Source organism: Nelumbo lutea, chromosome 3, assembly GCF_056320005.1.
Source record: "Nelumbo lutea isolate HS-2025 chromosome 3, American lotus-T2T, whole genome shotgun sequence".
Lineage (NCBI taxonomy): Eukaryota > Viridiplantae > Streptophyta > Magnoliopsida > Proteales > Nelumbonaceae > Nelumbo > Nelumbo lutea.
The window spans coordinates 25,921,857-25,949,406 of record NC_142686.1 but is presented as its reverse complement, the minus strand read 5'-3'; the positions used below and the strand labels follow the sequence as shown (position 1 = coordinate 25,949,406).

Below are 27,550 nucleotides of genomic sequence, written 5' to 3'. Positions count from 1 at the left end.
GGGGGGGCAGCAACTGGTTCGGTGGAGAGAGGGGGCGTGGCAATTGTGGGAAGGAGCAGAAATAGAAAAAGAAAGCGAATAATAAAACATGGAGAGAGAGGGAGAGAGGCCGGTGGTTTGTCCAGATGCTGCCCCCCAACAAAACCGCCGATCCAGTTGCTGCGGGAACCCAACAATCTCCTTGCTTCGTCCATAGTTACACAGCTGAGGAGTTGCAGATTGAGAGAAAGAATCCCTATTCTTGGTTCTTCGGCTTGGGTATAAAAAAAAAAATGAAAGCAGAGCCTACTAAAGAATCTAGAGACCAGTGCTCTTGTCGTGTTCTGCAGAATGTCAGCCATCTTGGAAACTTGGTTATCGACATGGATACAGAAGGGCCAGTTCCGACAAAGGTTGATTCTACGAGTCTTGAAGGTTATCAATGGAGTGAGGAATCGCCGGAGAATGTGATGTCCTTAGTGGTGGCAAATTGAAAATGTATCATTCATCATTATAAGGGTAATATAGATTTATAATTTACCCCTTTATTTTTAATGCCAATGATCGGAAACATCGCAACCTTTCTATCCTTTCTCACAGATATATTTTTTGGGATTTTTTTTTTCTCTTGAGATTGGATTAATGCCAAACTTTTGAAAAAGACTTGAATCGATAGTAACCAGAAATAATTGATGATATCAATCTAATATTACAGGTTTTATTTAAAAAATTAAAGAATAGTAAAGGGCAAAAAAAAACTCTTTTCACCAATTCTGTTAAACATAAGGACCTAATATTTTGGCAAGGGAGGTGATGGTGCGCAATCCGGCCGGTCTTACCTGTCAACGACCATGTGTCTGACTGGGGCAACAGGGAGTAAGAAACGGAGAAGATGAGGAATCTCTGGAGAGAAACCCGACGAGATTGCTCCGAAGCTCAAGTTAGTATTCTCTCAAAGGCAAGACAAAACCAGATGGCGCAAATTTCACATACCTTGTTTTTTGGGGGGTAGGGAGTCTTTTATAACAACTTTGCGCACTCACTCCTAAGCTTCTGTCAGGTTGGGCATGATTATCTCTGCGCTCCTGCCAGTTCGGGTGTAATCGCCTCTGCTGGGGCAGAACCGCCACTGCTCTCTTTGTCGGAGCCGTCTTTGTAATTGGAGATAGCGGTGGCAGGTGGCCGTTGAAGTGCGGCTGTCAAGCGTCAGATCCCAAGTCAGTCAGGTGCGCCGCTCCTGGATACGAACTTCCTCCGTGTCAGGCGTTGTACAGTTGTTCAGTTCGGCGCCCTGGAGGCGAAGTGTTGGAGTGGTGAGCGAGGTGAAGTCTTGAGTTCGGATAGAGGTGTGTCCTGAATTGCCATGGGGCAGGCCAGTTCAGGTTATTGCCCTTTGTGTTTGTAAGGCTCGAGGCCTAAGGGAGAGTTCGGGCTCCTTGCGGGGAGTTCGAGCTCCTTGTAGGGAGTTTGGACCGCTGGTTCCTCCTTTCGGAGCTCGTGCCTTGGGCGTGTTGTTGTGCCGAGCTGTTGCCTTTGCAACGTGTTGAGTGATTACGAGGTCGGGCCAAATCTTCCTTCATCAATTGCCCCCCACTCCTCGCGCTAAGGGACTTTCCCTGGCGCGGGGAGTTTGTGAGGTGGCGGGTGGATTTGTCTCGTACTTCGAACTGATTGACTGATGGTGCGAAATGCACGTTCGTCAGGATTTTTTTGGGTTTCTCGAGCACCAAAAAGACGAAAAACGCACCAATCTGTCTTTGAATGCTGATAGACGTGACGACGTGTGTTTATTTCAAAATTCAAAAAGCGCATCGCTGGGAAATGTGACAGCGGGTGTCTTTTCAAATTTGAAAAAACGTGCCGTTGCCGCTTTTAATGCGAGGAGATGTGTGCTGGCGCTCTTTCATTTTCAGAAAGACGTGCGGCCAATCACGTCTCGATCTCAGGAGACATGCGGCCAGTCACGTCTCGGTCTCAGGAGACGTGCGACCAGTTACGTATTGGTCTCAGGAGACGTGCGGGCAGCGCGACTGCGGGTCGTTGGATTGTCTTTGATATGAGCCGTTGATTCTCGATTACTATGGGTATAAATAGTGGGGGACCCCAGTCGCTATCACTATCCTGCGCTTTTTTTCTTGAGCTTGCGTCCCAGTTTCAGCTCGCGTCCAAGCTTCTAGCTCGCGTTCACTTTCCCGTAGTCCGTTTGTTTTTTTCCGAGTGAGTACTTTGCTATAATCCTTATTCTCCTTCCAATGTCTAGCTTGGATAGCTCAAGCAGTTCTTCAAGGGAGTCAGATGCAGGTTCTACGAACCCAGTTGCATCCCCCGACAGTCCTAGTGAACATGAGGTAGAACTTGAGGAAGAGTTCGAACCCGTAGGCCGAGTCGCCTCGGGTACTTTGGCGTCCTCCTCTCGTCGAGGTCGGACGTTGGACAAGTTTGGGCCTTCGACCATGACGCTTGAGGGGCTTCACTCCCTTATTACCCAGTTCAACTTGCCTAGGGAGTACACCTACTTCATACCTTCGGGCAGTTTCCCTTGGGAACACGGTCCTGATGTGATCGTGATATTCCGGGAACAGCTCATTGCTGGGTTGTGCCTTCCTTTCCACCCCCTTATTGTCGAGGTAATGAACCACTTCGGTGTTACAGTTGGCCAGTTTCACCCGAACCCTATTTGTAACTTGGTGGGGAAAATCTCCCTATTTTGTGAACAGGTCTTGCCTTTAGACCTAGAGATCTTCTCCTTCATTTTAATGCTTAAGAAGCAAGCAGGTCCCTTCCTGGGCGTAGGCGGGCGTATTACCTGTCTCCTCGCCTAGGTTTTAAGCTTCTACACGAACTTCCCAACAAGGTCCCGACGTGGAAACGAGACTACTTCGGGGTGCAAAGTGCATTAGGGTGGCGGTTCCAAATTGGATGGGGGATGGCTGCCCCTGACGCCGGTGTTATGCTTGATAAGGAGACAGCGAAGGGCCTCCGACAATGGGCACGGCTTGGGATAAAATGCCACCATTATCTGATGGAGGCCAAACTCATTGAGGCTGGTCTGAGTTCGGGTAGGTTCCTTACTTAGAGGTTTGTCTTCTGTTTTGCTCTGTTTTTTCGTTTTTTTTATGCCGAGCTCTTTTTGCAAGTGTGATAGACTCAGAGAAGACTCGTGGTGGGCACCTCTTTCACGGCACGAAAAGGAGGAAGCGAGTCGCCAAACGAACTTGTGCCGAGCTGCCCCGAGATGCAGAGCCCAAGGTACTGGACTACCCGTCAGTGGATCCGCCCAGGGAGCCCGAGATGGCCCCTCTAGTACATGAAGCAGCAGGGGCCCCTTATGTCGAGGCTACTTACACGGGGGCTCCCGCTTACTTTGAGTCTGCTTATACGCGAGCTGGGCCTTCATGCTCGAGAGCCCAAGGCAAGTTTAGGAGCGTGTTGTCGCCGAACCACACTCTTCAGAAGAGTAGGGAGGCCATCTATCCTGAGGAGGTCGCGGCATGGACCGAGCTTCCTTTGAACCAGGTAGCTTGTCGTGCTGCCACTCATGCCATGGTGGTAAGTCAGATTTCTTGTCGGCCCCTTTGCTTTTATCTTTCTTGCTGTCGTTCATTTGATCATTTGTTCTTTCCTTTTGGTAGGTGAATTCTTCTATCCATGCCTTGGCAACCCAAGTGGAAAGGAGCTCGAGGTAGGCACGAGCTGCCAAAGGGGCTTTCCGTGTTGCTGAGGCGACTTCCCGAGCTGCTGAGGCGGTTTCTCGCGCTGCACAGGCTAGGCAGGCGAGGTCTCGGAGAGATGCCGAGGCCATGGGAGTTGTAGTGAAGCACATGGCGGACCTGAGGCTGGATTTGCAGCATCAGGTTGAATACCTTCAAGAGGATATTAGGGAGATGACACATATATTTTCTCAAGGCATTGAGGATGCCAAGAAGAAGGCCGTCGATGAATACATCACCTCATCGCTCCTTGATGACCTGATGGTGGACTCGTACAGAAGGGGCTTTAAACTAAGCGGGTGGATGATCCGGAATATGTACTCCAAGCTCGATATTAATGCCATATCCACTTCGCGCATTACTTAGGAGATAGCCGACACCGCTGACGGTGAGCCAAATTCTGAGGGCGAGGCAGGACCTTTGGGTATCGTTGAAGTGCCTTCTGATGATGAAGAAGTACCTCCGGGCTTGTGAAATATATATATATATATATTGAAATGTACACAAACTACTACCGAACTGACCGTATTGCCGATGCCCCTAGTACACAAAGTGTTGGTCGCTCTTTCCTCCGAACTGGCCGTACTGCCGAACTGACCATATGCCGATGCCCCTATTAGTTCATTGTTGGCACTTTGCCTGAGCTTTTAGTTTGCATCTTTTGCCTTTGCTTGTCCACACCGAGGTCGTTGTTAGTTCGACATCCTAGCCCTTTGGCTCTGGTAGTGACTTAGTCCACTTCTCTTGGTGAGCTATAGGTAGTATCGTATCAAGTTAACAACGTTCCAAGCTCGGGGTACTTGTTTGCCCTCTAAAGTTTTGAGCTTGTATGCCCCCCCGAGTGCTCTCTTTACTCGGTAGGGCCCTTCCCAATTCGGTCCAAGTTTGCCCACGCCAGGCTCAGGTGCCATGATCTTACGGAGAACCTGGCCGCCAACGCGGAAGTTCCACTTTTTTATTCTGGCGTTGTAGTACCAAGATACCTTTTGCTGGTAAGCTGTGGTCCGGATGTATGCGAGGTCTCTTACCTCGTCCAGTAGGTCAAGGTTGGTATGCAACTCATCTTCATTTGTTTGATCGTCATATGCTTCTAGTCGTAGTGTAGGTATTTCGATCTCGGCCGGGATTACCGCTTCAGTGCCGTCGGTGAGGTTAAAGGGGGTTTCTCCTGTGGTGGTTTTTTCCGTGGTTCGGTGAGCCCATAGAACACTTGGTAGCTCGTCCGCCCACAACCCTTTAGCTCGATCTAGTCGTGCTTTCAGTCCGCGGAGGATAGATCTGTTCATTACTTCTATCTGACCGTTTGCCTGCGGGTGTGCGACCGATGTGAAGTTCTGTTGAATTCCCATATCTTGGCACCATTCCTGAAACTTGATATCCTCGAACTGCTTGCCATTGTCGGAGATCAATACCCGAGGTAACCCAAAGCGACATACTATGTTCTTCCAAAAGAAGTTCTGTACGTTTCGGGCTGTAATTGTTGCCAGCGGTTCAACTTCTATCCACTTTGTGAAATAATCTACCGCCACCACTAGGAACTTCCTCCCACCTGTTGTTGGCGGGAATGGTCCCAGGAGGTCGATGCCCCATTGCGCAAAGGGCCATGGACTGGTGAGGTGATTGAGGTCGACGGGAGGATGATGGTGGATATTGGCATGCTTCTGACACTTGTCGCATTTTCTGATGAGCTCGACGGCCTCTGCCTTCACCGTTGGCCAGTAGTATCCTTGTCGAAGTGCCTTTTGGGTGAGGGTTCTGCCCCCCAAGTGTCCGCCACACAGACCTTCATGAGTGTCGCGGAGTACAAGCTCGGTTTCGGCAGGTCGCAAACAACGCAGGTAGGGGAGAGTGTAGGACCGTCGGTACAGCCGATCGTCTATTATGACGTATTTGGTTGCCTAACGCTGCACCCTCCTGGCTGCATTGCGGTCCGTAGGGAGGGTTCCATCTAGCAAAGAAGCTCGCGAGTGGGTCGATCCAGCTCGGCCCCACCGAGAATGCTAGGCCGAGGTAAGTCCTCTATGTACATGGTTCTCATGGTGTTGTGACTCGTGCTGGCTAACCGGGACAGGGCGTCGGCCTCAGTGTTCTCTGACCTCGGGATTTGCCTGATGAAGTGTGACTGGAAGTTGAACAGAGCCTCCTTTACTTTTGCCAAGTATGCGATCATAGTGAGTTCGCGTGCTTCGTATTTGCCCATAACCTGGTTGACCTCGAGCTGGGAATCGCTGCAGATGACTATGTGTTTTGCTTTTACCATTTGCGCTAGGTTCAACTCGACTATCAGTGTCTCATACTCCACCTTGTTGTTGGATGCCACGAACTCAAAGCATAGTGCGTATTCCAATTTCGTGCCACCCGGGCCGCACAACACTATTCCAGCCCCGCTGCCCTGCTGGTTCGAGGAGCCATGTACGTGAAGGATCCAGGGCTCCTCATCCCAGTTCACGTTTGGCCTAACCAGAAGAGATGCCACACTAGCTGATACTTCACGGGGTTCAGACTCTATTGGCTTGGGAGCTTTGGTCTCATCCGCAATGGGGATCTCGGGCTCAACCAACCTGGGGACTTCGTGGCTGAACGTGCACTCGGCGATAAAATCTGCTAAGGCTTGGGCCTTAATAGCAGTTCGTGGCTTATATTGGAGGTCGTACTCGTTAAGCTCGATGGCCCACTTCGTCAGTCGACCGGAAACCTTGGGCTTAAGTAAGACTTGCCTCAAAGGTTTATCAGTCGAGACGATGACAGTGTGGGCCTGGAAATATGGGTGGAGTTTCCGAGCCGCAATTACCAGTGCATATGCTAGCTTTTCTATCTGCGGGTATCTCGTCTCTGCTCCCTACAGAATTTTACTAACATAATAGATGGGTCGTTGGACCCGATCTACTTCTTTTATTAGTACCGAACTGACCACCTTGTCGCTTGCCGGGAGGTATAGTTCTAAGACCTCGCCATCCTCGGGCCTGGCTAAGACTGGCACACTAGCGAGGTAGCTTTTTAGCTAATCGAACGCGAGCTGGCAGTCTCGGGTCCACTCGAACCCTTTGCCTTTGATTGCCTTAAATAAAGACAGACAACAATCTGTCGATTTGGACATGAATCTGTTCAGAGCGGCTATGCGGCCGTTTAACCTCTGAACCTCTTTTACTTTTCGGGGTGGTCTCATATATAGGATGGCCTTTATCTTGTCTGGATTGGCCTCAATACTGCGCCAGTTGACAATGTACCCTAGGAATTTACCCGAGGTGACACCGAAGACACATTTGTTTGGGTTCAGTTTCATGTTAAATTGACGCAGAATTTGGAAGACAAAATCTAAGTCTTGTATTAACTCCTATGAAAACTGCGTCTTGATGACCATGTCGTCTACATAACATTCTATTTTCGTGCCAATAAAGGGCCGAAAAATCTTATTCACAAGTCTTTGGAAGGTTGCCCCAGCATTTTTCAGCCCGAAGGGCATGACCTTGTAGCACTACAGGCCGAACTCGGTTATAAAGCTGGTTTTTTTCCCATCGGACTGGTCCATGCTGATTTGGTTGTAGCTCGAGTAGGCGTCCAAGAAGCTTAGCAACTCATGTCTTGCGGTTGCGTCCACTAGGCGATCAATTCTGGGGAGGGGGAAGCAGTCTTTTGGGCAAGCTCGGTTCAGGTTGGTGTAGTCGACGCATGTGCGCCACTTGCCATTTGCCTTTTTCACCAACATTGGGTTGGCTACCCAGCTCGGGTAATGAACTTCCCTTATGAAGTCTGCTGCGAGGAGCTTTTTGACCTCCTCGTTGACCGCCTTCCAGCACTCTGGGCTTAAGTTGTGTTTCTTCTGTCTAATGGGTCTGACTACAGGGTTAGTATTAAGTTTGTGAGTTATAAGGCTGGGGTCAATACCGAGCATATCGGTCATGGACCATGTAAAATATTTAAATTTTGAAGTAAGAAACTCACCAGTTCGGTTCGTAGAGGCTCCTTGACGGAAGCACCAATCTGTAGCATTCGAGCCGGGTCCGTAGCCGAAGTCGGGATTGCGACTGTTTCCTCTATGGGCGAAACTCGTTCCTCGCCCTACTTCGTAGGCCGCTCCAGCTCGAGGTCGTCAGCCGCCTTGGTTTTTCCCTTCAGAGCGGCAACATAACATTTGTGGGACTCAAGCTGGTCGCCCCACGCTACCCCCATTATGGCATTATATGAGGAGGGGGTCGCGACCCCCATTATGGCATTCGTAGGTGGAGAACACTGCCCGTAGGACATGCGTAATTGGCCGCCCTATTATGGCATTGTATGGGGAGGGGGTCGCGACCACCAGGAAATCATGGTTGAGTCTCACCGCACAAGGCCATGTGCCGACTTCCACAGGTACTGTTACTTTCCCAAGGGGCCTGACTTTCTTTCCGCTGAAGCCCACCAGAGGAGTGTTTGCAGGCTTCAACTCGCTTCTCTGCAACTGAAGCTTGTCAAATGCCGACTTGAAGAGGATGTCTGTCGAGCTACCTGAATCCACAAGTACGCGCCTGACTTCGAAGCCGCTGATCCTTAGTTTTATGACGAGCGCGTCATCATGGGTGTAGTGGGCACCTCGCGCATCGTCTTCGGCGAAGAAGATTGGTTCTTCTATCTTTGGCCTCTTTGGAGGGTTCTGTTCTTCTCGGGCTGCTTTGCGAACTGACGTCCGGGTCATCGCCGAAGTACAACCTGCTACCACCGAACCTCCCACTATTACGTGTATGGTTCCCTGAACTGGCCTCTCTTCCGGAGGCTGTCTTTGCGATGGTTCGGTTGGCCTACTGCTGGATTCGGGAGCATCCTTACTGTGCTCCTCTAGTCGGCCTGTCTTATTATTATTATGCTGTACAAAATTTCTCAAGTACCCACGACGGATGAGTCCCTCTATCTCGTCCCGGATATTATTACACTGTTTGGTACTATGACTATGATCTCTATGGAAATTACAGTACAAATTTTTATTTCTCTCGTTTGGGTTTCCCTTTAGGCGAGGTGGCCATTTTATGTATGGGGCGTCTTTGATTGTCATCAATATCTCAGTCCGCCTCGTGTTTAAGGGCATGTAGTCCGTCTGAGCTGCTAAGGGAGCTCAGGACGGTTGGCTTGGCTTGGCTTCGCCTCCCAGGCCGGGTTTTTTCTTCTGTCATCTGGGTTGGAGGGCTCGCCTTCTCTTTTCCTTTTCTCGACCCCGCCTTCGGTCCTTTGGTTGATCTTTCCTCTGTTCTCATGAACTTATCTGCGAGCTTGAGGAATTCGGCCACGGTCGCGGGCTGGCTGGCTACCTTGTGCCATTTGAACTCCTTGTGTGTTACTCCTCTTTTGGCCGCCGCGAGCTGTATCGCAGGGTCCAGTCGCGGTATCTGCAAACACGCGTCATTGAACCGCTTGATGTAGCCCCGGATGGACTCTCCTTCCCTCTGAACCACTCCAAAAATGCTTTCCTCGGTTTTGGGGCACCGCTTGTTGGTAACGAAGTGTGCGATGAAGACCTGCATGAACTGGGTCCAGCTTCTTATTGACCCGAGGGCCAGATTCCAGTACCAGGTGCGGGCCACCCCCCTGAAAGTGGTGGGGAAGGCCACGCACATGCACGACTCACTGACCCTTGCCAGGTGCATTTGGGATTGGATGGCATCGACGTGGTCGCTGGGGTCGAAGGACCCATCATACTTGTCTAAAGGGGGGAGTTTGAAGTCTCTGGGCATGGGGAGTGCAAGGAGTTCTGATGAGAGGGGGGAAGGAACTGAGAGAATAAGGGCAGCTTTTACCTCGTCCGAGCTTGACTCTTCTTTACCTCTGAGCTCGGGCAGGACACGGGTGGCAGTTCGGCGACTTCGCCTTCGTCGGCGCCTTCGTTGCTAAGTGGGCCTGGTACTGGCGTTGCTAGCCTCTGTGTTGCCGAGCTCGATGGGCCCGGAATGTTGGTAGTCCGCTGCTAGGGCACTGAATCGGTTCTCTGTGAGCGGGAGCTCAGGCTTGGAGCGCCGTGGTGCTGACTTTGTGGGCGAGGTTCCCAACCCGCCTGCGAGCCGCGAGGCGGGGGTGATTTTTCTTTCCCTTCGGCCTGGGGATGAGGCCTGGCTGTTAGGGGGGTTCTGAAGTTGGGAGGCTTCTCCTCGTTGATGGCGTCCACCCTGGGGGGAAGCCTTAACCGGCTTTGGAGCAGGGTGCCGAGGTGGAAGCTGCAGTTGGTTCATAGGCAGTTGGGGGAACTGTTGCTGATAGTGATATTGAGAGAGGTGGTGCAGTACTTGGTGCTGCTGGAACTGTTGCATTTGGGCTTGCATTGCCCACATGCACTACATCATGTCGTCAAACTGGCTCTGGCTAGTCGCCAGGGGGATATCAGTTGGTTTGGTAAAAGTTGTCTTGACATGGAGAGGAAGGGGGACGTTCTTGGCGAGAATGTTCCCTGGCGTCACTTCTCGTGGCGCATTTATGCTGGGGATCCCATCCACCGGAAGGGGGATGGTGAACTGTCTGATGCACACCACGGGGACTTGAAGTTGCTCCCCGGGGGCGTTCATCTCCGTGCTACGTCCGACATTGCTGGAAGAAGCCATGGGTGTTGGGGTTTTCTGGAAAAAGGTGGTTATGGGAGTTTTAGAGGGAGGCTTTTAGAAGCGATTCCCACAGACGGTGCCAATTGATGGTGTGCAATCCGACCGGTCGTAGCTGTCAACGACCTTGCCTCTGACTGGGGCAACAGGGAGCCTGAAACGGAGAAGATGAAGAATCATCGGGGAGGAACCCGACGAGATTACTTTGAAGCTCAAGTTAGTATTCTCTCAAAGGCAAGATAAAACCAGATGGCGCAAAGTTCACATACCTTGTTCTTGGGGGGTAGGGAGCCTTTTATAACCACTTCGCGCACTCACTCCTAAGCTTCTGTCAGGTCGGGCATGATTATCTTTGCGCTCCTGCTAGTTCGGGTGTCATCGCCTCTGCTGGGGCTGAACTGCCACTGCTCTCTTTGTCGGAGCCGTCTCTGTAACTAGAGATGGCAGTGGCAGGTGGTCGTTGAAGTGCGGCTGTCAAGCGTCAGATCCCAAGTCAATCAGGTGCGCCGCCCCTGGATACGGACTTCCTTGGTGTCAGGCATGGTACGGTTGTTCAGTTCGGCGTCCTGGAGGTGAAGTGCTGGAGTGGTGAGCAAGGTGAAGTCTTGAGTTCAGATAGAGGTGTGTCCCAAACTGCCATGGTATAGGCCAGTTCGTGTTATTGCCCTTTGTGTTTGTAAGGCTCGGGGCCTAAGGGAGAGCTCGGGCTCCTTGCGAGGGAGTTCGGACTCCTTGTAGGGAGTTCGGACCGCTAGTTCCTCCTTTCAGAGCTTGCGCCTCGGGCGTACTGTTGTATCGAGCTGTTACATTTTCCACGTATTGAATGATTACGAGGTTGGGCCAAATCTTCCTTCATCATGAGGTATAAGCAAATCATATAAAAAAAGAGAGGGAGGTATAAGTATTTATCACAAAATTCCGGGAGAAATTAAAACGTTGAACGTCTGAACTCTTTTTGATTATATGCATTCATGTTTTTGGCAAATTTGTATATTTTTTTCTGTATTTTTGCTACTATTTCTGTATGTTTTCGGTTTTCCATAAATTCCCAAATGTTTTACAAATTGACTGGTCCATGTTCCTGACTCCATGTTTATGGTCTTCTATAGAGATGCGTGGCACGTCACTTCCGTGTTATGTGTTCCAATGACAGTTCAACTTTGTCAATTTGGACTACTTGATTAAAACTTGCCACATAGACAGGATTATGTGGAGATTGGACCCACTTTGAGTTGCCACATCAGTTGCCACGTGTAACAATTGTCCAAGTAGTATCGCAGACATATTTATTTGATGATCTGAACACCAAAAGTGGCCTCATAATATAAAGATAAACAAACGAAGAATTCAAAAATAGAAATTCAGTCCACGATGCAACGACCTTTACCTGGTTGTAGAGGAAGAGCAGAAATGGCTACACTAACGATAAACTCCTTCAGTTGGATCGTTTCCCACAAATCTCAAACCTCCTTCATTCCCTCCCGACTCCCTCTTCAAGCCCCACTTTATCCCAACACCAAAAACATCTCTCATCTCAGAATTACAACTCACTTTCCCAGGTTCTCTCGACTGCAGCCCAGAGCAGCTCTAGAGGAACAGGACCAACAAACTGCGTCTGTTGTTCTCCAAGAAGAGCAGCCAAAAGAACAACGCAATAAGGTAAGATTTCTTGGTTCATCCTAGTCTTCCTCTTTTTATAATTTTATGTCCTCCTTAGAGGGTTAGAGTTGCCTGATTCACTGGTTCACAGTCAGTTGGATCAAACATACCATGTTTGTTTTGAATAGTTCTGAATTCTGGGTGGTGTAGTGGATTCGGCAACCCTAGTTTTGATCATTTAAGCCTTTTTTCTTCAGGAAGTTGAGGAGAGTGTGAAGGTGCTTAAGAATGCAGCAAAGACGAGACGGGTTCCCCTGAACGAGGTCCTTGCTGCACTAGCTGTGATTAAGAAGGCTAAACTCGATACCTCCGCGTTTCTCAATACACTTGGGGGGACAGAATCGCCAGGAAGAACTTGGATGCTTATCTTCACTGCTCAGGTTACCTATCCTCACTTTCCTTAATTTCTTTCTCTGGGAATCTCTTTATTTGAGCAACTAAACTATGTTAATTGATTATTTGCTGATATCATCTGGTGTTTCTATTATTTGGGCACTGATCGATCTTGTGGACTGGTTTCTGTAGGGTCGCTTGGAGCGTGGTAGCTATTTCCCCATTACTGCTGTTCAACGATTTGATGCTGCTGTAAGCATCTTGCCTTTTTTTTAAACTAATTCTTTAAATTTCTGGTGGGTCAAAACCAGACTAGTTTGAAATAGGATTTCTCTTGATATCTTGTCTTGGAGATGAAAAGTGTTCTGTTCCCCCTGCTGGATCAGAGATGACATAAACTAAAACATATTTTCATGGGAAAAAGATTTCAGTACTAATGTTAGAGAAACCTTAATCTGTTCATTAAACAAGACTAGATGCTAGAAGTAGCATTTCGCGCTTCCTGTGTATACCTTAGACACTAACAGTTCCTTGTATTATCAGGCAAAGAGGATCGAGAATGGAGCATATCTTGGGCCAATCGGGTGCTTAACTTTCGAAGGCAGGTTTTCATGGAAGAAGAGGATATTGGCTTTCATTTTTGAGTGCATCCGGATAAAGGTCGGGTCATTTGGTCCTCTACAGATTAGTCTGGGCCAGAAAGAGGATAGGGAACCTAACACTAAGGACCCCTTCTTCATCTGGTTCTATGTTGATGAGGAGATAGCTGTTGCCCAAGGAAGAGGTGGTGGAACTGCATTCTGGTGCCGCTGTCGACGTGTCACATAATTCATTGTTGCTTTCATTTAAAGGTAAAATCAGGAAATTGTTATACCTTGTATTCAAAACATGTATTCATATCAATTCTTCTACATATTTAGAATTAGGGTGTAGAAAATCCATTTCTTTCTCTCTCTCTGTCTGGCATTTGAAGAATCAAAATCTTGGACTCAGGCACCAGAAAGCTCTTTTTTTTGGGCAAAGTGTGGGTGCGAGAAGGCTTATAATGCTTCTTGGTAACGTAGGCAGTGTGTAACCCCTAATTGCAAAAAGAGGAAGAAAAACTGTATTCTCAGATCATTCAGTTTTTATCTTTATGCCTTTCATTAGTTGGCTAATTCTCCCTCTTTCTATTACATTTCCAAGCACAGTTAAGGTAATGAGATACATCATCGCTCGGTCCTTAGCTTTTTGCCTTTTATTAGTTGGGTTCTGCATTAATTGCTTTCTTTTCTCCCCTTCAGAGCCATCCCCAAGTTTCTGCAACATGTTAGGGTCAATGTATCTTAGCTTTCTTTATACCTAAAAAGAGAAATAATTACCAGAAAAGAGTGTTACATTACCTTCCTAACCAGTCCATCCATCTCAATACTTTAGATAGCTGGGACCAACATAGGGTATTGGCCCTTTATATATTTACTTCCCAAATCAACAACATTACATATTACTAGCTATGCATTTTTTTTAAAACTCCCTTCTTTTCATGATTACCCTGCACTTCAAGTCAAAGGGTGAAAAGAAAGGCTGTAGGAAACTAAGCAGGATGAATTACAGAGTCTGACTAGATTCTGATATCACAATCTCCCTCTAGCAAGCAATGGACTCCGCATCCTTAATTTCTTATTAAAGACACCTCACCTTTAGGATGTAGCTGCATCCTGTGATCTTCCAGCTTATATATGGAATAGCATGAAACATGAAGTAAATTGCAGTAATTAGGCTCATGATCCCACTATAACTGTCCTAGTGCCATGTCCTATCTGTTTGTCAGAACTAAATGCATTCGCCTGCACAGAAAAGGAAAGAACGAAGTACTATATACAAAGGGCTTTAGATATGCACGAAGGAAAGACTTAGACCTTAGTCAAAAGGCTTGATATACTGTGCTCGTTTGACCTACTGAGGACCTGGATTTACTAAACCTCTTGAGCAACTAGAGGCAACATATTGACCTAGTAACTGAAGGAAAAATATAGCAAACATCACTGAAGAAATCATCCAAAATCCCATAGAGATACCTTAGTCCATTAAGCTGGAAATAAAATTTAACCTAGCAAAAAAAATCATCAGCAAGAGCTTGTTGTACCCTAGAGTGATACATCTATCCCTGAAGGTATAAATTCAAACTTGACATAATAGTTGCAGTCTATAGCACATTTAAAATCTCATCTCCCTTGCCACCTTATGAGTTTGTTGTAGCCTACACTGAAACATTTGCTCTGTGTAATAGAATTAGTTGCTGAAATCAACAGCCGACACTACTCCAACCTGACTTAATGGTCACAGATCACAATGAATACTTCCAAAATCTCCCTCCCTATTCATACCAATATGCGGGAAGCGTGTTTTTCCCCAGAGAACTGAAAGTGCAAGAAGATGGACATTGCTGCATTTGGTTATGTATATTCAGATACAATCCTCAATATTCTTTAAAAGAATAGCTTACCAGCTTCAGATTTTCTTATGGAATATAAAATTTGATAATTGTTTGCTATATTTCTTGTTTTACAAATCTACCAAGATTATACATTGGTTTTTTCCTTAACCTGCTGAAAATTGGGAACTTCATGTGTACCAAAATGGTTATAAAGCACTCAGGCAGAATGCCAACTGACTAAAATATTGCAGATTGGGTGTAGATTTACAGAGGAAGGAAATAAGCTAGTCTGCAGCAAAGATAAAGTTCGATAATTAGCTGGAACAAATTACAGTTAGTTAGAATTAAGCAAGGGCTATCAGTGCAATAGGTGATGTGGTCCAAGACTAAAACAAATGCTAAACAAAATGATTGTTACTGAATAAGAGTATGAGACCTGGATACCCATTTAATGAGGGAAAATGTAAAACAGGAATCTTAAGTGATTTGCACAGTTCAAGCTTTCAGGTGATATGCATGTAGCACGGCAGCCTAGTGCCTTGTTGTCAACATTACTCAGGCATATATACAATTCTGGATGCAAAACCAAAAACAATTTCAAATTTCATTATAAAAGCTTGAAGAAAATAGTCTTCTATTCATCCAGTGTGTTCCGGCTGATGTCAACAATTAAGACTCTGGAGACAACAGCAGAGGTCTGGAACTTAACAGCTTGCACAATACCCACCAGTAAAATTTTTACGAGAGATTCTTTCTTTCCTAAATGGCCTTTCTCTTTTCTAAACTGATTTTATTTAAGGCCATATTCTCCAAACACTTTAAAAACAAGATTTCTTGTTAAAATGCTGTGCATTTTTTTAATAGAAAAGAAATGCCCCAAAAAGTGACGTCTCACCTTTCATTTAAGGTGTGCTTTAGTGTCCTCAGTCAAACAGACAATTCTGGGCAGAGTCTATATTTGAGTACTGATTTGCATTTCAAGATACAGTCTGGACAGTTGGCTTGATATTCTTTTTCTACATTGCCTTTACTAGTTAATCAGCTATCAGGGCTTTTTCTGTCATATCCTCTGCCATCTTCATCATCATTTAACATGGTTAAACATCTAGGGAGATAAGTACCTGTTTCAGAAAAACAGATAGGAAAACATGTTATGAATGACTCAAACACCACGTGCAAGGAATATTTTGTGTGGCCAGTGTTTAATTAACTTGATTTTAAACACTCACCCAGTCACCCCACAATATGAGGGTTGTATCTGTTATTTAAGCAGTTTTTAGCAGCTAAGGTTCTGTTTCTTTCACCTTAGAAGGGGCAGTTTTTTTTTTTTTTTTTTGGTATACTGAAAACAATTATAGATTTGCTCTTTTTACAGTGAAAGCTTTGTTTTTTCACCACTTTTACATTAAAAACAGTATTTTAACATTAAACCAGGCATTGACATTGAAATCTGGCTGGGTGGTGGGTTTGGTGGCTACCATGCAGTTAGCCCAGTTAGATGTTCAAAAGCATTAAAAACCTGGGAAGATCTATTCCACCTCTTTGATAAGAGGTATGGAATTTCTTCAACCTCTTTGATAATATTGGAAGTATTCCACTCTGTGGAAGATCTATTTCCCCTGTTTTGATTCAAGCTTATACTAAATGAAAAACCCTTTTTCATTGCACAAGGCTGCAGTATTATGGGGATTTGGAGGAGACATAATGCGAATTTTTTTATGCTAAAATTAAAAGTCGATGATGTTATAGAGTTGATACAGATTAGTAAGATTAGTAGGGCTGTAAATGGATTCCGAAAATCCAATACCCGAATCCCGATCAATTAATGGGATTTGGGTGTTAAAATCTGTATCCGTTTAATAATCGGATCGTATATGGACTTGACCCTATCTGATCCGATGATAAAAAATCTAGGGTATAATAAAAAAAAAAATCCAATTTTGGATAGCCCTGGTTGGTAATTTAAACTGAAATTTGATGGGTGTAATATTGGAAATCGAAGAGAATTGGCCATAGGGATCATGAGAGATGATAATGGCACTAAGGGTGAGCAAATGCGGGTAGGTTATACCCGGAAGTGAATGGAACTGACCTTGGACCGACCCTGGAATTGAATACTTCCAAATTCTCGGAATTGATTCCCATTTAGGCTGGTTTTAGGGTTTAGGATTTTATCTTACCCGAATGTCGTGATGAATCTGTCTTGGTTGACTTTGGTGGAATTGAACTTGTCATAAAATAAATCTTGAAATACTTTGAGGATGTGAAGATTTGAACTTGAATGCTCATGATTACAAAGGTCATGGTCTCATTTGGCTGTTAGTTATTTAAATGATTTGATCATTTATTTTATATTTTAATACATGCATTATGATAAGTAATGTAAAAGGTATTATTTATAAAATCTAAATTATAATGATAAGTTTTGAAGCATATATTTATATTATGATAATATACATATTAAGTTATTTAATTTAATCAATAAAGATAATATAAGTTTTAAAATATATATTATATTTATTAAAAATAAATTTTTAAAAAACACTATTTTTTTCAAGGGAAAGGGTAAAAAAGGAACTGATTTTGCAACTAGACCTTGGAACTGACCTCGGTAACTGCCAAGGCCAGAATTGGCCCTGAAACCAACCTTCACATAATAGGTTCTGTCGTGAGTTGAGCCGAACCAACCCATGCTCGCCCCTGAACGGTACCATTCTTCTCATTTTCTTAGGCCTGATTGTGTGTTGGTAAATGATAATTTTCTGAGGGCTGAGAATCTGAGATGATAGCGAAAAGGAGTCCAGATTCAGTGGGCCCTTCGGTTCATGGGGTGCGTAAACCCCCCAATAGAAGGCGTGCATGTCGTCCTTATTGGGGCTTGTATTCCATTAATGTAAGAAGTCTGTTAAGGTTGTCAACCTGGTTCAACCGGTTAAGTAGAAACAAAACCTGAGTCTTATCTTTCCCCTTCATTCATCTGAATTCTCTTTCCCAGTTTCATTTTCACCCGAATCTTAGCTCAAGAGCAAGAGACCACCCTCACTGGTGGAAATTTTAGCGAGTTCGACGACATGGAGTCAACCGACTGTAAGCATCCATTCTCCTCATTTCCCTTCCAAACCTGTTATTCCTTTCCAATCTGATATTCTTCCTTTCTACAGAACACCGGCAGCAATTTCTCTGTTTCACCGAGCTCCGACAACGTGAAATCAACAGGCGACAAGTCTAAACCGACAGTTGGGTTGGGGCCTCCACGTCGGTTTACCGCCGGCTATCCAACACCACGAGCTCTTACGTGATGGACAACCCACTCACAGCCATAACCAATATAAATTCAACCCTCATGGGGTGTGGTCAAGGGATCTATGCCATGTCTTCGCAGCATAATGAGTTCAACCTTCTAATGACTCCCTGCTATGCGTTTGCTAGCTGACCATACAACGATAGTTCCTTGAGCGTGGTGAATCGGAACCCGTTCATGAATGAAGTAAGAGAGAGGCCAATCGTCAGAGGCACAGGAGTTTTCTGGCTTGCACGTCGGTATTGCTTGGCAAAGACGCACTCCATGGCGGGATTTGATGCAGTAATCGGTCGGGTATAATGCGACCCTGATACATTAATTAATGGAGTTCTTATTTTTGTATTCATTGGATCCCCTGGCCTTGTGTGAGATTTTCTATTATGATTAAATAAAATGTTTACTTTCATTGCCCATGGAGTAAGTAATTTAGATGGGTTCTCTCTCTGAATCAGGAAACAACAATATAGTTCTGGTGCCTTTCATGTGTAAGTTAAAATTTTGAAGTCTATGACCATGTCAACGTTTCCAACTATTTGTTAAGATGTTCTTGCAATTCTAGTTCAAAGTTCAAGCATACAGATTGCACTGGGGGAGGAGTGGAAGTCTTGTGAGTTGTGGAGATGCCAGAATCAAATGACCCACATCTTGGGAAGAATAAGGTCTGGTTCATGGATCTTCACATTGTTGTAGATTGATCAAAAGCTTGAAATGTTCGGTCTGTCTAGCAAAACAAGTATTCCCATCCAATAACAGCTTGTTATTTTCGGTTTTTTTTATCAAACCTTTTATATTGGTGTTAAGTAAATATAGTTAGACAAAAATTGTGAGATTTTCAATGTTAGAACTTAGAACAATTAATTCCCCCAACTCAACTGCCGGTTTACACTTGTCGCTGGTGATTCCATGCTGTCGAAGTTCGATGCAACAGAGAAATCGTCGTCGGTGGTCTGTAGAAACGAAGAATATCATATATGAGAGGAATAATGAAAGAGAAATGAGGAGAATGGATGATTACCGCCGATTGATTCTTGTTGCCGATTGACTCCACGGGGCTTGGGATTTGTTTTGAGGTGGGTTTCTATCATATAACGGCAATTTTTAGGGTTTAATATCAATAAAAGTAATATAATTAAAAAATTTTAAAAACAGATTATTATTTTTTTAAATAATATCAATAAAGGGTAAAAATATTGTTCATCTTTTTCTTCTTGCCCTTTATTGCTGATGCCCGCTACCGCCATCCGTTGCTGCCCGTCGCTGCCTCCACCTCCGGCAACGTTATTGGAGGCAGAGGCGGAGGTGGGCGAAAGTGGCGGCGTTGGATAGAGAAACCACTAGTGCCGCCGCTGCCACTTCTGCCTCCGGCCACCTCCTGCAATATTACCAGAGGCGGAGGCAGCAGCGGACGACGGTGTCGGGCAGCAACTTTGATGAACAAATGACAAGAAGAAGAAAAACAGTATTTTTACTCTTTATTGATATTATTTTAAAAAAGTTAACATATTTTATTTTTATTCATATTAAACCCCAAAAATTCCCTTATATGCTATTAATCCTTTCTTCCCTTTTATTTTTTATTTTTACCAAATCGGATTGACAACCCTTAACAGACTTGTTACATTAATGGAATTGCAAGCCCCGAAGAGAGCGATGGATAATGGATCTTATCGAGAGCCTCGTAGTGAGTCGACCATAAGACCTTCCCACGTGGCTCCAATGGTTAGGTACTTAGATTAAGTCCCAAATTTACTCAAGTAGGGATATTTAAGTAATTTGAGTCTGGGGAGTATGGTAAGAGAAAACTTGGAAGTCGGAACGTGTTTCGTCTGCGTCTGGTTCTGATTTCTGAAACGCAAAACGATCTTTGTGTTCGGAAACATCTGTTCATGGTTCTGGAACCAGACCGTTATTTCAGAATTCAGACTTGGGACTTCACAAAACCCTCGAGATAGCCCCTTGTTGTGACAAAATTCGTGCTGCCTTGCAGTGACAAACTTTGTACTTGCCCCTTGCTCCGGCCGCCGGAACCAGAAGTCCCACCTGGCACCTCCTCTCGCAGTATGCATCGATCACCCTTGTTGGATCTAATGTAAAAACATTTATTGACTGTTTTGCCTGTATTGATCAATCTTATTGTTGGTTTTGCCTGTTTTTACAGCAATAATCGTATACCGCTGGACTTGGTTTCTTTCTTCCTATGTTCTTTATTATTGTTCTGTCGCGATCGACTCTTCTGTTTGTCTCACAATTTTTTTCTACGTTCTTCATTGTTCTGTTTGCATTACCTTTCCTGCAAGTTTCAAATATCATTTTCTTTTATTCGATTACTTGCTAGATAATGTCCACCATTACTCTGCCCGATGGAACTGTGGGTGTTGAATCCTTTGCTGTTTGATCATAGGGATTTAAATTGCAAAGACCACTGATAAAGCCTTGACATGACATCCCTTGTTGTTTTTATGCGTATAGACTACAGACATCTACTCAAGTAACTCAACTCAACTCAACAGATATAAGATCCACACCAAACTGTGTAGGGTCGGCTTATATGTATAAACGTCAACCTGAAATGCAATTTATAAATTCTTTTAACCAAGGGAGGCGAGAATAACGAATTTTAATTTGAGTTGGAAATTTCTAAATCGTAAGAGTTATGAGAAACCCCAAGTACAGTTCAAGTAAAAAGAAAAAAGAAAAAAACCTTATTTTCAATTCATCTTCTTAACGGTTTTGGAAAACCTTTCTATGGTAACTTTCAGCCTTTGTCTTTTCTTGGCATAGGCTGTTTTTTAATAATAATATTCTATTTGCTTTAACTCATCTGGCATAATATCCACGCTAGATACAGTGTTAGAATGGGTACTGTTAGATATAGATACTTGGGCCCGTTTCGTCAATGGGTATAAGGGTCTGGAATCGGAAATTTCAACTGTTTGGTTGGATAGAATCAGAATTCCATTCCTATTTCTGCCGGAATGGCATTCCCCCATTTGAGGGATGGCCATTCCTTGCCCCTCCTCTGGGAATAAAATCTCATTCCTACTAATTTCAATTTCCATTTTTATTCCTGTCTGAACCAAACAAACTATGGAAATAGACTATTTCAATTCCGATTTTGACTATAAACCAAACAGACCCTTAATTGTCTTTATTGCATATAAATTGGTGCCCCTTGGTTTTGAGTTTGATAGATAACCATGAGCTATAATGTGATATGCATGGTAGACCATATTATTGGATTGTGGATGCTTGTTTACTATCTCCTCTTTTTATTACTTGGACGAATGTCATTTATTGAGTGATTGGGCAGTAAAGCCAGATGGTGTGGCAGTTATGAATTAGATTACTGGAATGTCAGCAATTGTTCTTTGGTCATTTTTGTATTTTTGGTCTGATGTGTTTTATCTTCTCTTAGGTTATGTTTTGTTTGTGTGGTTGTCTTGGGGGCGTAGGTGCACGTCTAAAAATATCATACATGAAGCTCTCTCTTATACACAGGATGGAATCCCAACCTATACAAATTGATGATGACAGTAGGCAATATGAAATGACCACATGGACAGATTCTCAAGATAAGTGTTTAGATTTGATGGTCCAACAAGTAAAGGCAAATAACAAGCCCACTTCTACTTTTGACACTAAAGAGTCGAATCTTATCATGGAGAACTTTAACAAGATCAACAACAAAGCCTACAAAAAGGAGCAGTTTGAAAATAAGTATCATCAGTTAAAGAATATGCACAACAACTACTACACCCTTACTAATCGTACAGGAGTCACAGTAGATCCTCTTTAACAGCAAACGAGAGTGTCTGGGATCACCTCTATTCGGTGTGGATTCTAAAAGTTTCTTAGATGTGATATGCTTCATTCTACATCAATTGAAATGCTAACTTGATTTTTTTTTTAATGCAGTACAAGTGGGTTGAACTAATGAGGAAAAAGGGATGCCACATTTAGAGGAGTTAGACTTTATTTTCTCAGAGATGAGTCCGGCTGGAGAGATGGAAATTTGGGAACAATAAGGAGCCAGAACATGCTTCAGAGCCACAAGTTCCATCGGATGCTTGTTCTTCACATAACTCACCAACTGAATCCACTGCCAATGCTTCCCAGTCATACCATGATACTTCACCATCCAGTGTTGGTCAAACCAGAAAGAGTGACTCATCTTTGAAGAACAGGAAGAAAACTCAGCAGTCTTCCAATTTTATATATGCCATGCAAACATGGGCAGAGTTGAACATGAGCAAGCTAAGGTGGTATAATCTGGAAATTGAAAAAAGAATGAAGGCCAGCGCTGCCAGGCAACAAATGCAGTCTAACGAGAGGGATACTTCTGGTTTCCAAGTTTTTTCAAAGCTTTACTTGATACCAACTGTCATCGGGGCTATCTAATGAGGTCCCGGTTTTTTATTGGAAGTTGCAACGGTCCCGGTAACAAGAAGAGTTACCTTGGGTCTATGAATCTTAATGCTCTTATCTTTCATGAAATAAGACAATAGGAGAAGTTAAGCAAGCTTCTGCTTCGATCTGTGTAGCTTTGATTTAAGGAATAAATCGAGGTCGGACTTTACCTCTTTTCTCTGTTGCTCGGAATCCATTCTTATTCACTTGCAAAAATCAAAGAAAGTCGCCGCCTTCTCTGCCATCGCAAAAGCTGGAGGTCTTCGTTCCTCCGCATCTGCAGGTGAAGGAGATGGGGATGGGGAATAGGTAAGGGTGAAACCCATGATGGGAGCAATGGTGAGGAAGTTCCAGAAGGGGGTTCCATCCTTCTTGTAATTCAGTAACCGTCCACAGTAATTCGTCCCCTCCAATGCTTCTCTGATCTTCGATATCTCTTCAGGATCAGTATCCACTCCTTGAAGAAACCGGCTGCACTCCCATCCAACCCAGACAAAACCAAGCTTTTGATTAGTTGAAGTTTAGAGAAAACGATCGACAGTGAACTATGGACCAGTTTAACATTTCACAATAAATTAATAAACGCAGTTGAAAACAGTAAAAAAACGAGTTAATGAAAACAAGGTGAGAAAGTAGATGATGTGGTACCAGTTCCGGCCTATGACTTCTTTGGAGGTGTAACCGGTCATCTTAAAGAAACCAGCACTTGCATACATGATGGGATGATTGGGCTTGGTCGCGTCGGACACGATAGACGTTTGCTGAAAGGTGGACAGAGCATCTTTCAGGTCCTCGGATACTCTCGGGAACGCTCTCTCTTTGCTCGGCCCGTCGTCGGATAGCTCGTCCGAGGTTCGCACCGAGGTGCCTGAGTCCCTCCAGTACGTCCCACTTCCCCTGTTATTAGCGTCGTCGCCTCCGGATGTCCTCACTGTGACCCCTTGCGGCTTCCCTGTCTCCGAATTGGTCTTCAGTACTAGCCCCCACTCCGCCGCTCTCTGTGCGGCGGTATCTGCTTCGCCCGTTGGTTTTTCGACCTTTCTGTTGGTATCACCGTCTTGTTGGTTCTCCTCGAAGATTAAGGAGCTGGGCCGCTGCAAGTTGCAGCAGCGGCGGACCCCTCCATGCACTCGGATACAGGCGGCCAAGTTTTCTTCTCTTTCTCCTTCTTCCTCCATCTTTGGTGAATAGAGAACTACCGCCGGCATCATCGTCTTCTGAGAATGTCCGTTGTAGAGAGAGGTGAGTTCTGGGTTGGCGAGAAGGAAAGAGGGTCGACTCTAGCACCGGCAACTGTGTAGTCGCCAACGACGATACCAAAATCACCGCCGCCGCTGCAACTTACGGGTACCGGTAAGGGAGAAGGACGGAGGGTAAAATTGGATTTTGAAGAAAATTTATACATCACACCTGTATATGAATTTCGACGGAACATTAACGGCGGGGAAAGAATTAGACAATTGTCAACAATTGTCACAAAATTTAAAAGGTACAAATAATTAAACAGTAGGAGTATCGCGCGTCATTACGCGAAAGGTAAGGATAGTCTAAGAGATAAAAATCACATTTTGATTAGTTATATATAAATAACCTACCCATTGATAAGTCTTTTGGCCTATGCTTACCACGGGCCCCCTTCCGCTAGTTTTATTTATGAAGGAAAAGATATGATGATAGTATATGATCTAAGCATCATAAACAAGGTCTGATTACAAAACTCAGGGATTAACACCTCAGGTTCTTTCTTCTCTTTTCTGAAAACACTATCGTTCCTCTCAGACAATATAGTGCAGATTACTGCTGTTGGTATGGCTCTCCAAATGTATTTACCTTTATTGAGAGGCCTGGAAGGTACCAGCTCTTAAGCAGATCCTTCACGGTACCCGACAGTACCCAACAAACACCACCAGCATCAATGAGATGAGACCAGATAGTCCAGGTGAATTTGCAATGAATACAAAGATGTTCAATTCAATGGATTCCTCTTCAGGACCACAAATAGTTTTAAGTATTTTTTTGATAAATAACTTTAAGTAATGCATGGATAACCCTTCTTATCTTTAATATGAAAATTAAATAGTGGTTTATTGTATCTGTTTGTATATCACAAGAGACCCATGAATGTACTAAAGGTTGATATAGAACCTCTTTAGTCATTAGATGAAAACAATTAGGTGTATCCACGGTTTGGTTAAGTAAACCATGTGTATATTTTGCAAATCAAACCGATGGTACTAGTTTTTCCATTTCTTCAAACCGAAATTAAATTAGTACCATCGGTTAACCAGTCAGTCGGTTTCGAATTTTTGGTTTTTTATATTTATAATATATATTATTTAAATATATGTATAATATTATATTATAATATATTTATATATAATATATAAAAAATATGTGGCATATATTAAAATATATATAAAGTAAAATACAAAAACCTCCCCTCAAGTTTCTAACATTCATAAAAACCCCCTATAGTTTAACTTTAGCAAAAACCTCCTTTCTATTTTTAAAAAAATTTACAAAAACCTTCCTTCCGTCAACGACCAAGACGAAAAATGTTAAACCGATGATTTTTTTTCAAAATACCTATTTTACCCCTTCGGCTACAATGCATGGCACAACCCTGAGTTCTCTCTATGCGACGGCGATCTCTTCGTTTCTAGTTCCAGTCGGCTCAACCATTTCTCCGGCAAGATCCCGACATCACTTGGGAGATTGCCAGTGATGGTGAGCTTCGATCTGAGGCATAACAACCTCACCGAAGAAATCCCTCAGACTGGAAGGTAGACAGCTGGGATGAGCCTCTCCCCAACATCACTTTCTTCATGTAGTTTTTAGTTTCGAAAGAGGAAACCTTGTGCCTTTCTCCAATTTAAAAGCTACTCTCGTATCTTCCTATTCGTCCAAACTCCTCCTCGCCCCTGGAGTTCCGTCGACAGATTGATGAAATTTCGTTGAGAATCCAGTAAATATGACGGAAAATTTCACAATCGCTTCTTTCCCGGTGATCTTCTTTGATGGGGAGCGCGAAATCGACCTCGACAACGTCAACGTGCATTTGTCTCTGGAGTTCAAGAATTTTCGATCCTTTCTGAGTCAGAAAATCGGAATCCCTCCTCAGCAGATCGCCATTTCTCTCATCCGTCGGAAACCATCAAGATCATCACCGGGAAATTGCCACGGAATTTCGATTACCGACAAGGTAGATTTTTCTACAATTCTTGAAGACAAAGATTGCTTCTTCCTTGTCACAATGATGAAGCGGTCGAGGAGAGAGAGAAGAGGGATAGGGGATAATTACATATTGCCTCGACCAATCGATTTCCTGCATGAGAAAATACCTCTACCAGATTTGATGGGATTCTGGCATGTTATTGCAATTCTTATAGTCAAACTGCAACGCCGGAGTGTTTATCCACGGGACAAGGGATGCTGGGGTTGGGGCGCGTGGATTATGAGAACATGGAAGCTACAGGGGATGAGAGAGAAGCTCATGATGTCTACGGCGAACACGTACATGAACCCACGTCCGTATATAGAGCACGAAAGCGTTACAGAGCATATCCCGATGGATAGTGTAGTATTAGTCGTCTGCGAGGTGTGTTCGGATGCAAAAGGCAGAGGTACCATTTTTCCAATGCGTATACGATGCCGTGACGGTGGGGTTTCACTCTTCGGCCGCTCCAATTGCTAGGCCGCCCAAATCCGGTTAGCTTGATTCTTACGTTTTTAATTTCTAGGTCCACTGTTTCTTTGATCGATTTGTTTATTTAGGTGGCTCATCCCAGTTGTCCGCGTTCCAGTTTGAGGGATTTCTCCGTTGAAGTTATTATGCCTCAGATCAAAACTCACTGGCACGGGCAATCTCGCAAGTGATGCCAGGATCTTGCTGGAGAAATGATTGAGCCAACCGGAATTAGAAACGAAGGGATGCCGCTGCAAAGAGAGAACTCATGGTTTGGTTGTGCCATGCGTCGTAGTCAGAGGGGTAAAATAGATATTTTGAAAAAAAAAATCATCGGTTTAAAACTTTTCCTCTTGTTCATTGACGGAAGGGAGGTTTTTGACAATTTTTTTAAAAATAGGAGGGAGGTTTTTACTAAAGTTAAATTATAGGAGAAGTTTTTATGATTGTCAGAAACTTTAGGAGAGGTTTTTATATTTTACCCATATATATACCGGTCAGTTTGGTTAATTACCAGTTTTTTTATAGATTAACTAAAAACTGAACCTATCCTTCGATTTTTCTAAAATTCCAAACCAAAACTGAACCGAACGGTTCAATTTGATTTTTCGGTTTTTCATTAAAACAACAACCTTCTTAAATTTGTTTCTATAATGAAAGTAATGAACTATGACGGTAGATATTTCACAAAACAACCCTATTGCAAAGTTTATGGTTTAAAAATGCTAGATGACTTGAAAACACCCCCAATAAGGTTTGTAAGAGAGCAGAGGTTATTGTAATTTGTAAAATAACAATATATCACTATTGAGAAAGTAGTGGAATTTTCCTCATAGTTAGTGATTATGAGTAGAATTGCATGATAATAAGTCAAGACCCGTTCTTTTGTAATCCAAAATATCACTAGTTATTAGTTGTCTCATGAATTCATAAGCTTTATCGTGAAATTTACGGTCAGTGTTGAGGGTAGGCAATTCTTTATTTATATATCAAGTGATCGTTGTAAGTTGTAACTAATAAAGGAAGATTTGGCCCGACTTCGTGGTTATGCAACATGTGGCAAAGGCAACAGCTCGGCACAATAGCACGCCTAAGGCATGAGCACCAAAGGGAGGAACCAGCGGCCCGAACTCCCTATCAATAGTCCGAACTTCCTATTAGGAGCCCGAACTCTCCCTGAGGCCCCGACCCAAACCCAAAGGACAGTAGCCCGAACTGGCCTGCCCTGTGGACACATCTCCGAACTGGCCTGCCTTATAGCAGTTCGGGGTACACCTCACCGAACTGGCCTGCCTTAAAACAGTTCGGGACACACCTCACCGAACTGGCCTGCCTTAAAGCAGTTCGGGATACACCTCACCGAACTGGCCTGCCTTATAGCAGTTCGGGACACACCTCTCCAAACTGGCCTGCCCTATGGCAGTTCAGGACATACCTCCGAACTCAAGACTTCTCCTCGCTCACCATTCTAGCACTTCGCCTCCAGGGTGCCAAACTGAACAA

General features: G+C 44.3%; 2 protein-coding genes and 1 long non-coding RNA gene across 6 annotated transcripts; 2 read left to right on the top strand and 1 right to left on the bottom strand.

Moving 5' to 3' along the window:
• Positions 1-11,555: 11,555 nt before the first annotated feature.
• LOC148863762 (microbial collagenase) lies at positions 11,556-18,368 on the top strand. Of its 4 annotated transcripts, XR_016109909.1 has the most exons (6): positions 11,578-11,905; positions 12,103-12,285; positions 12,431-12,490; positions 12,782-13,089; positions 17,650-17,741; positions 17,816-18,368. XR_016109909.1 is itself a non-coding variant. In XM_088978113.1 (5 exons), the coding sequence occupies exons 1-4, from the start codon at positions 11,618-11,620 to the stop codon at positions 13,064-13,066; spliced, it is 816 nt and encodes a 271-aa protein (XP_088834239.1). In that variant the 5' UTR covers positions 11,578-11,617; the 3' UTR covers positions 13,067-13,089; positions 17,816-18,368. The 4 variants fall into 4 exon arrangements, 3 of the variants coding, with proteins under 3 accessions (XP_088834240.1, XP_088834239.1, XP_088834238.1); XM_088978113.1 differs by lacking the exon at positions 17,650-17,741; XM_088978112.1 differs by lacking the exons at positions 17,650-17,741; positions 17,816-18,368 and adding an exon at positions 13,232-13,395.
• Positions 18,369-19,770: 1,402 nt separating this feature from the next.
• On the top strand, positions 19,771-22,542 carry LOC148863761 (uncharacterized). The gene is made up of 2 exons (XR_016109379.1): positions 19,771-20,013; positions 21,371-22,542. It is a non-coding gene; the product is annotated as an uncharacterized LOC148863761 (long non-coding RNA).
• Positions 21,662-26,218, bottom strand: LOC148863760 (phototropin-1-like). The gene is made up of 3 exons (XM_088975638.1): positions 24,949-26,218; positions 23,011-23,772; positions 21,662-22,833 (listed from the first exon to the last, which is right to left on the bottom strand). Exons 2-3 carry the CDS (start codon positions 23,571-23,573, stop codon positions 22,566-22,568), a joined length of 831 nt encoding a protein of 276 aa, XP_088831764.1. The 5' UTR covers positions 23,574-23,772; positions 24,949-26,218; the 3' UTR covers positions 21,662-22,565.
• Between the last annotated feature and the right edge of the window lie 1,332 nt (positions 26,219-27,550).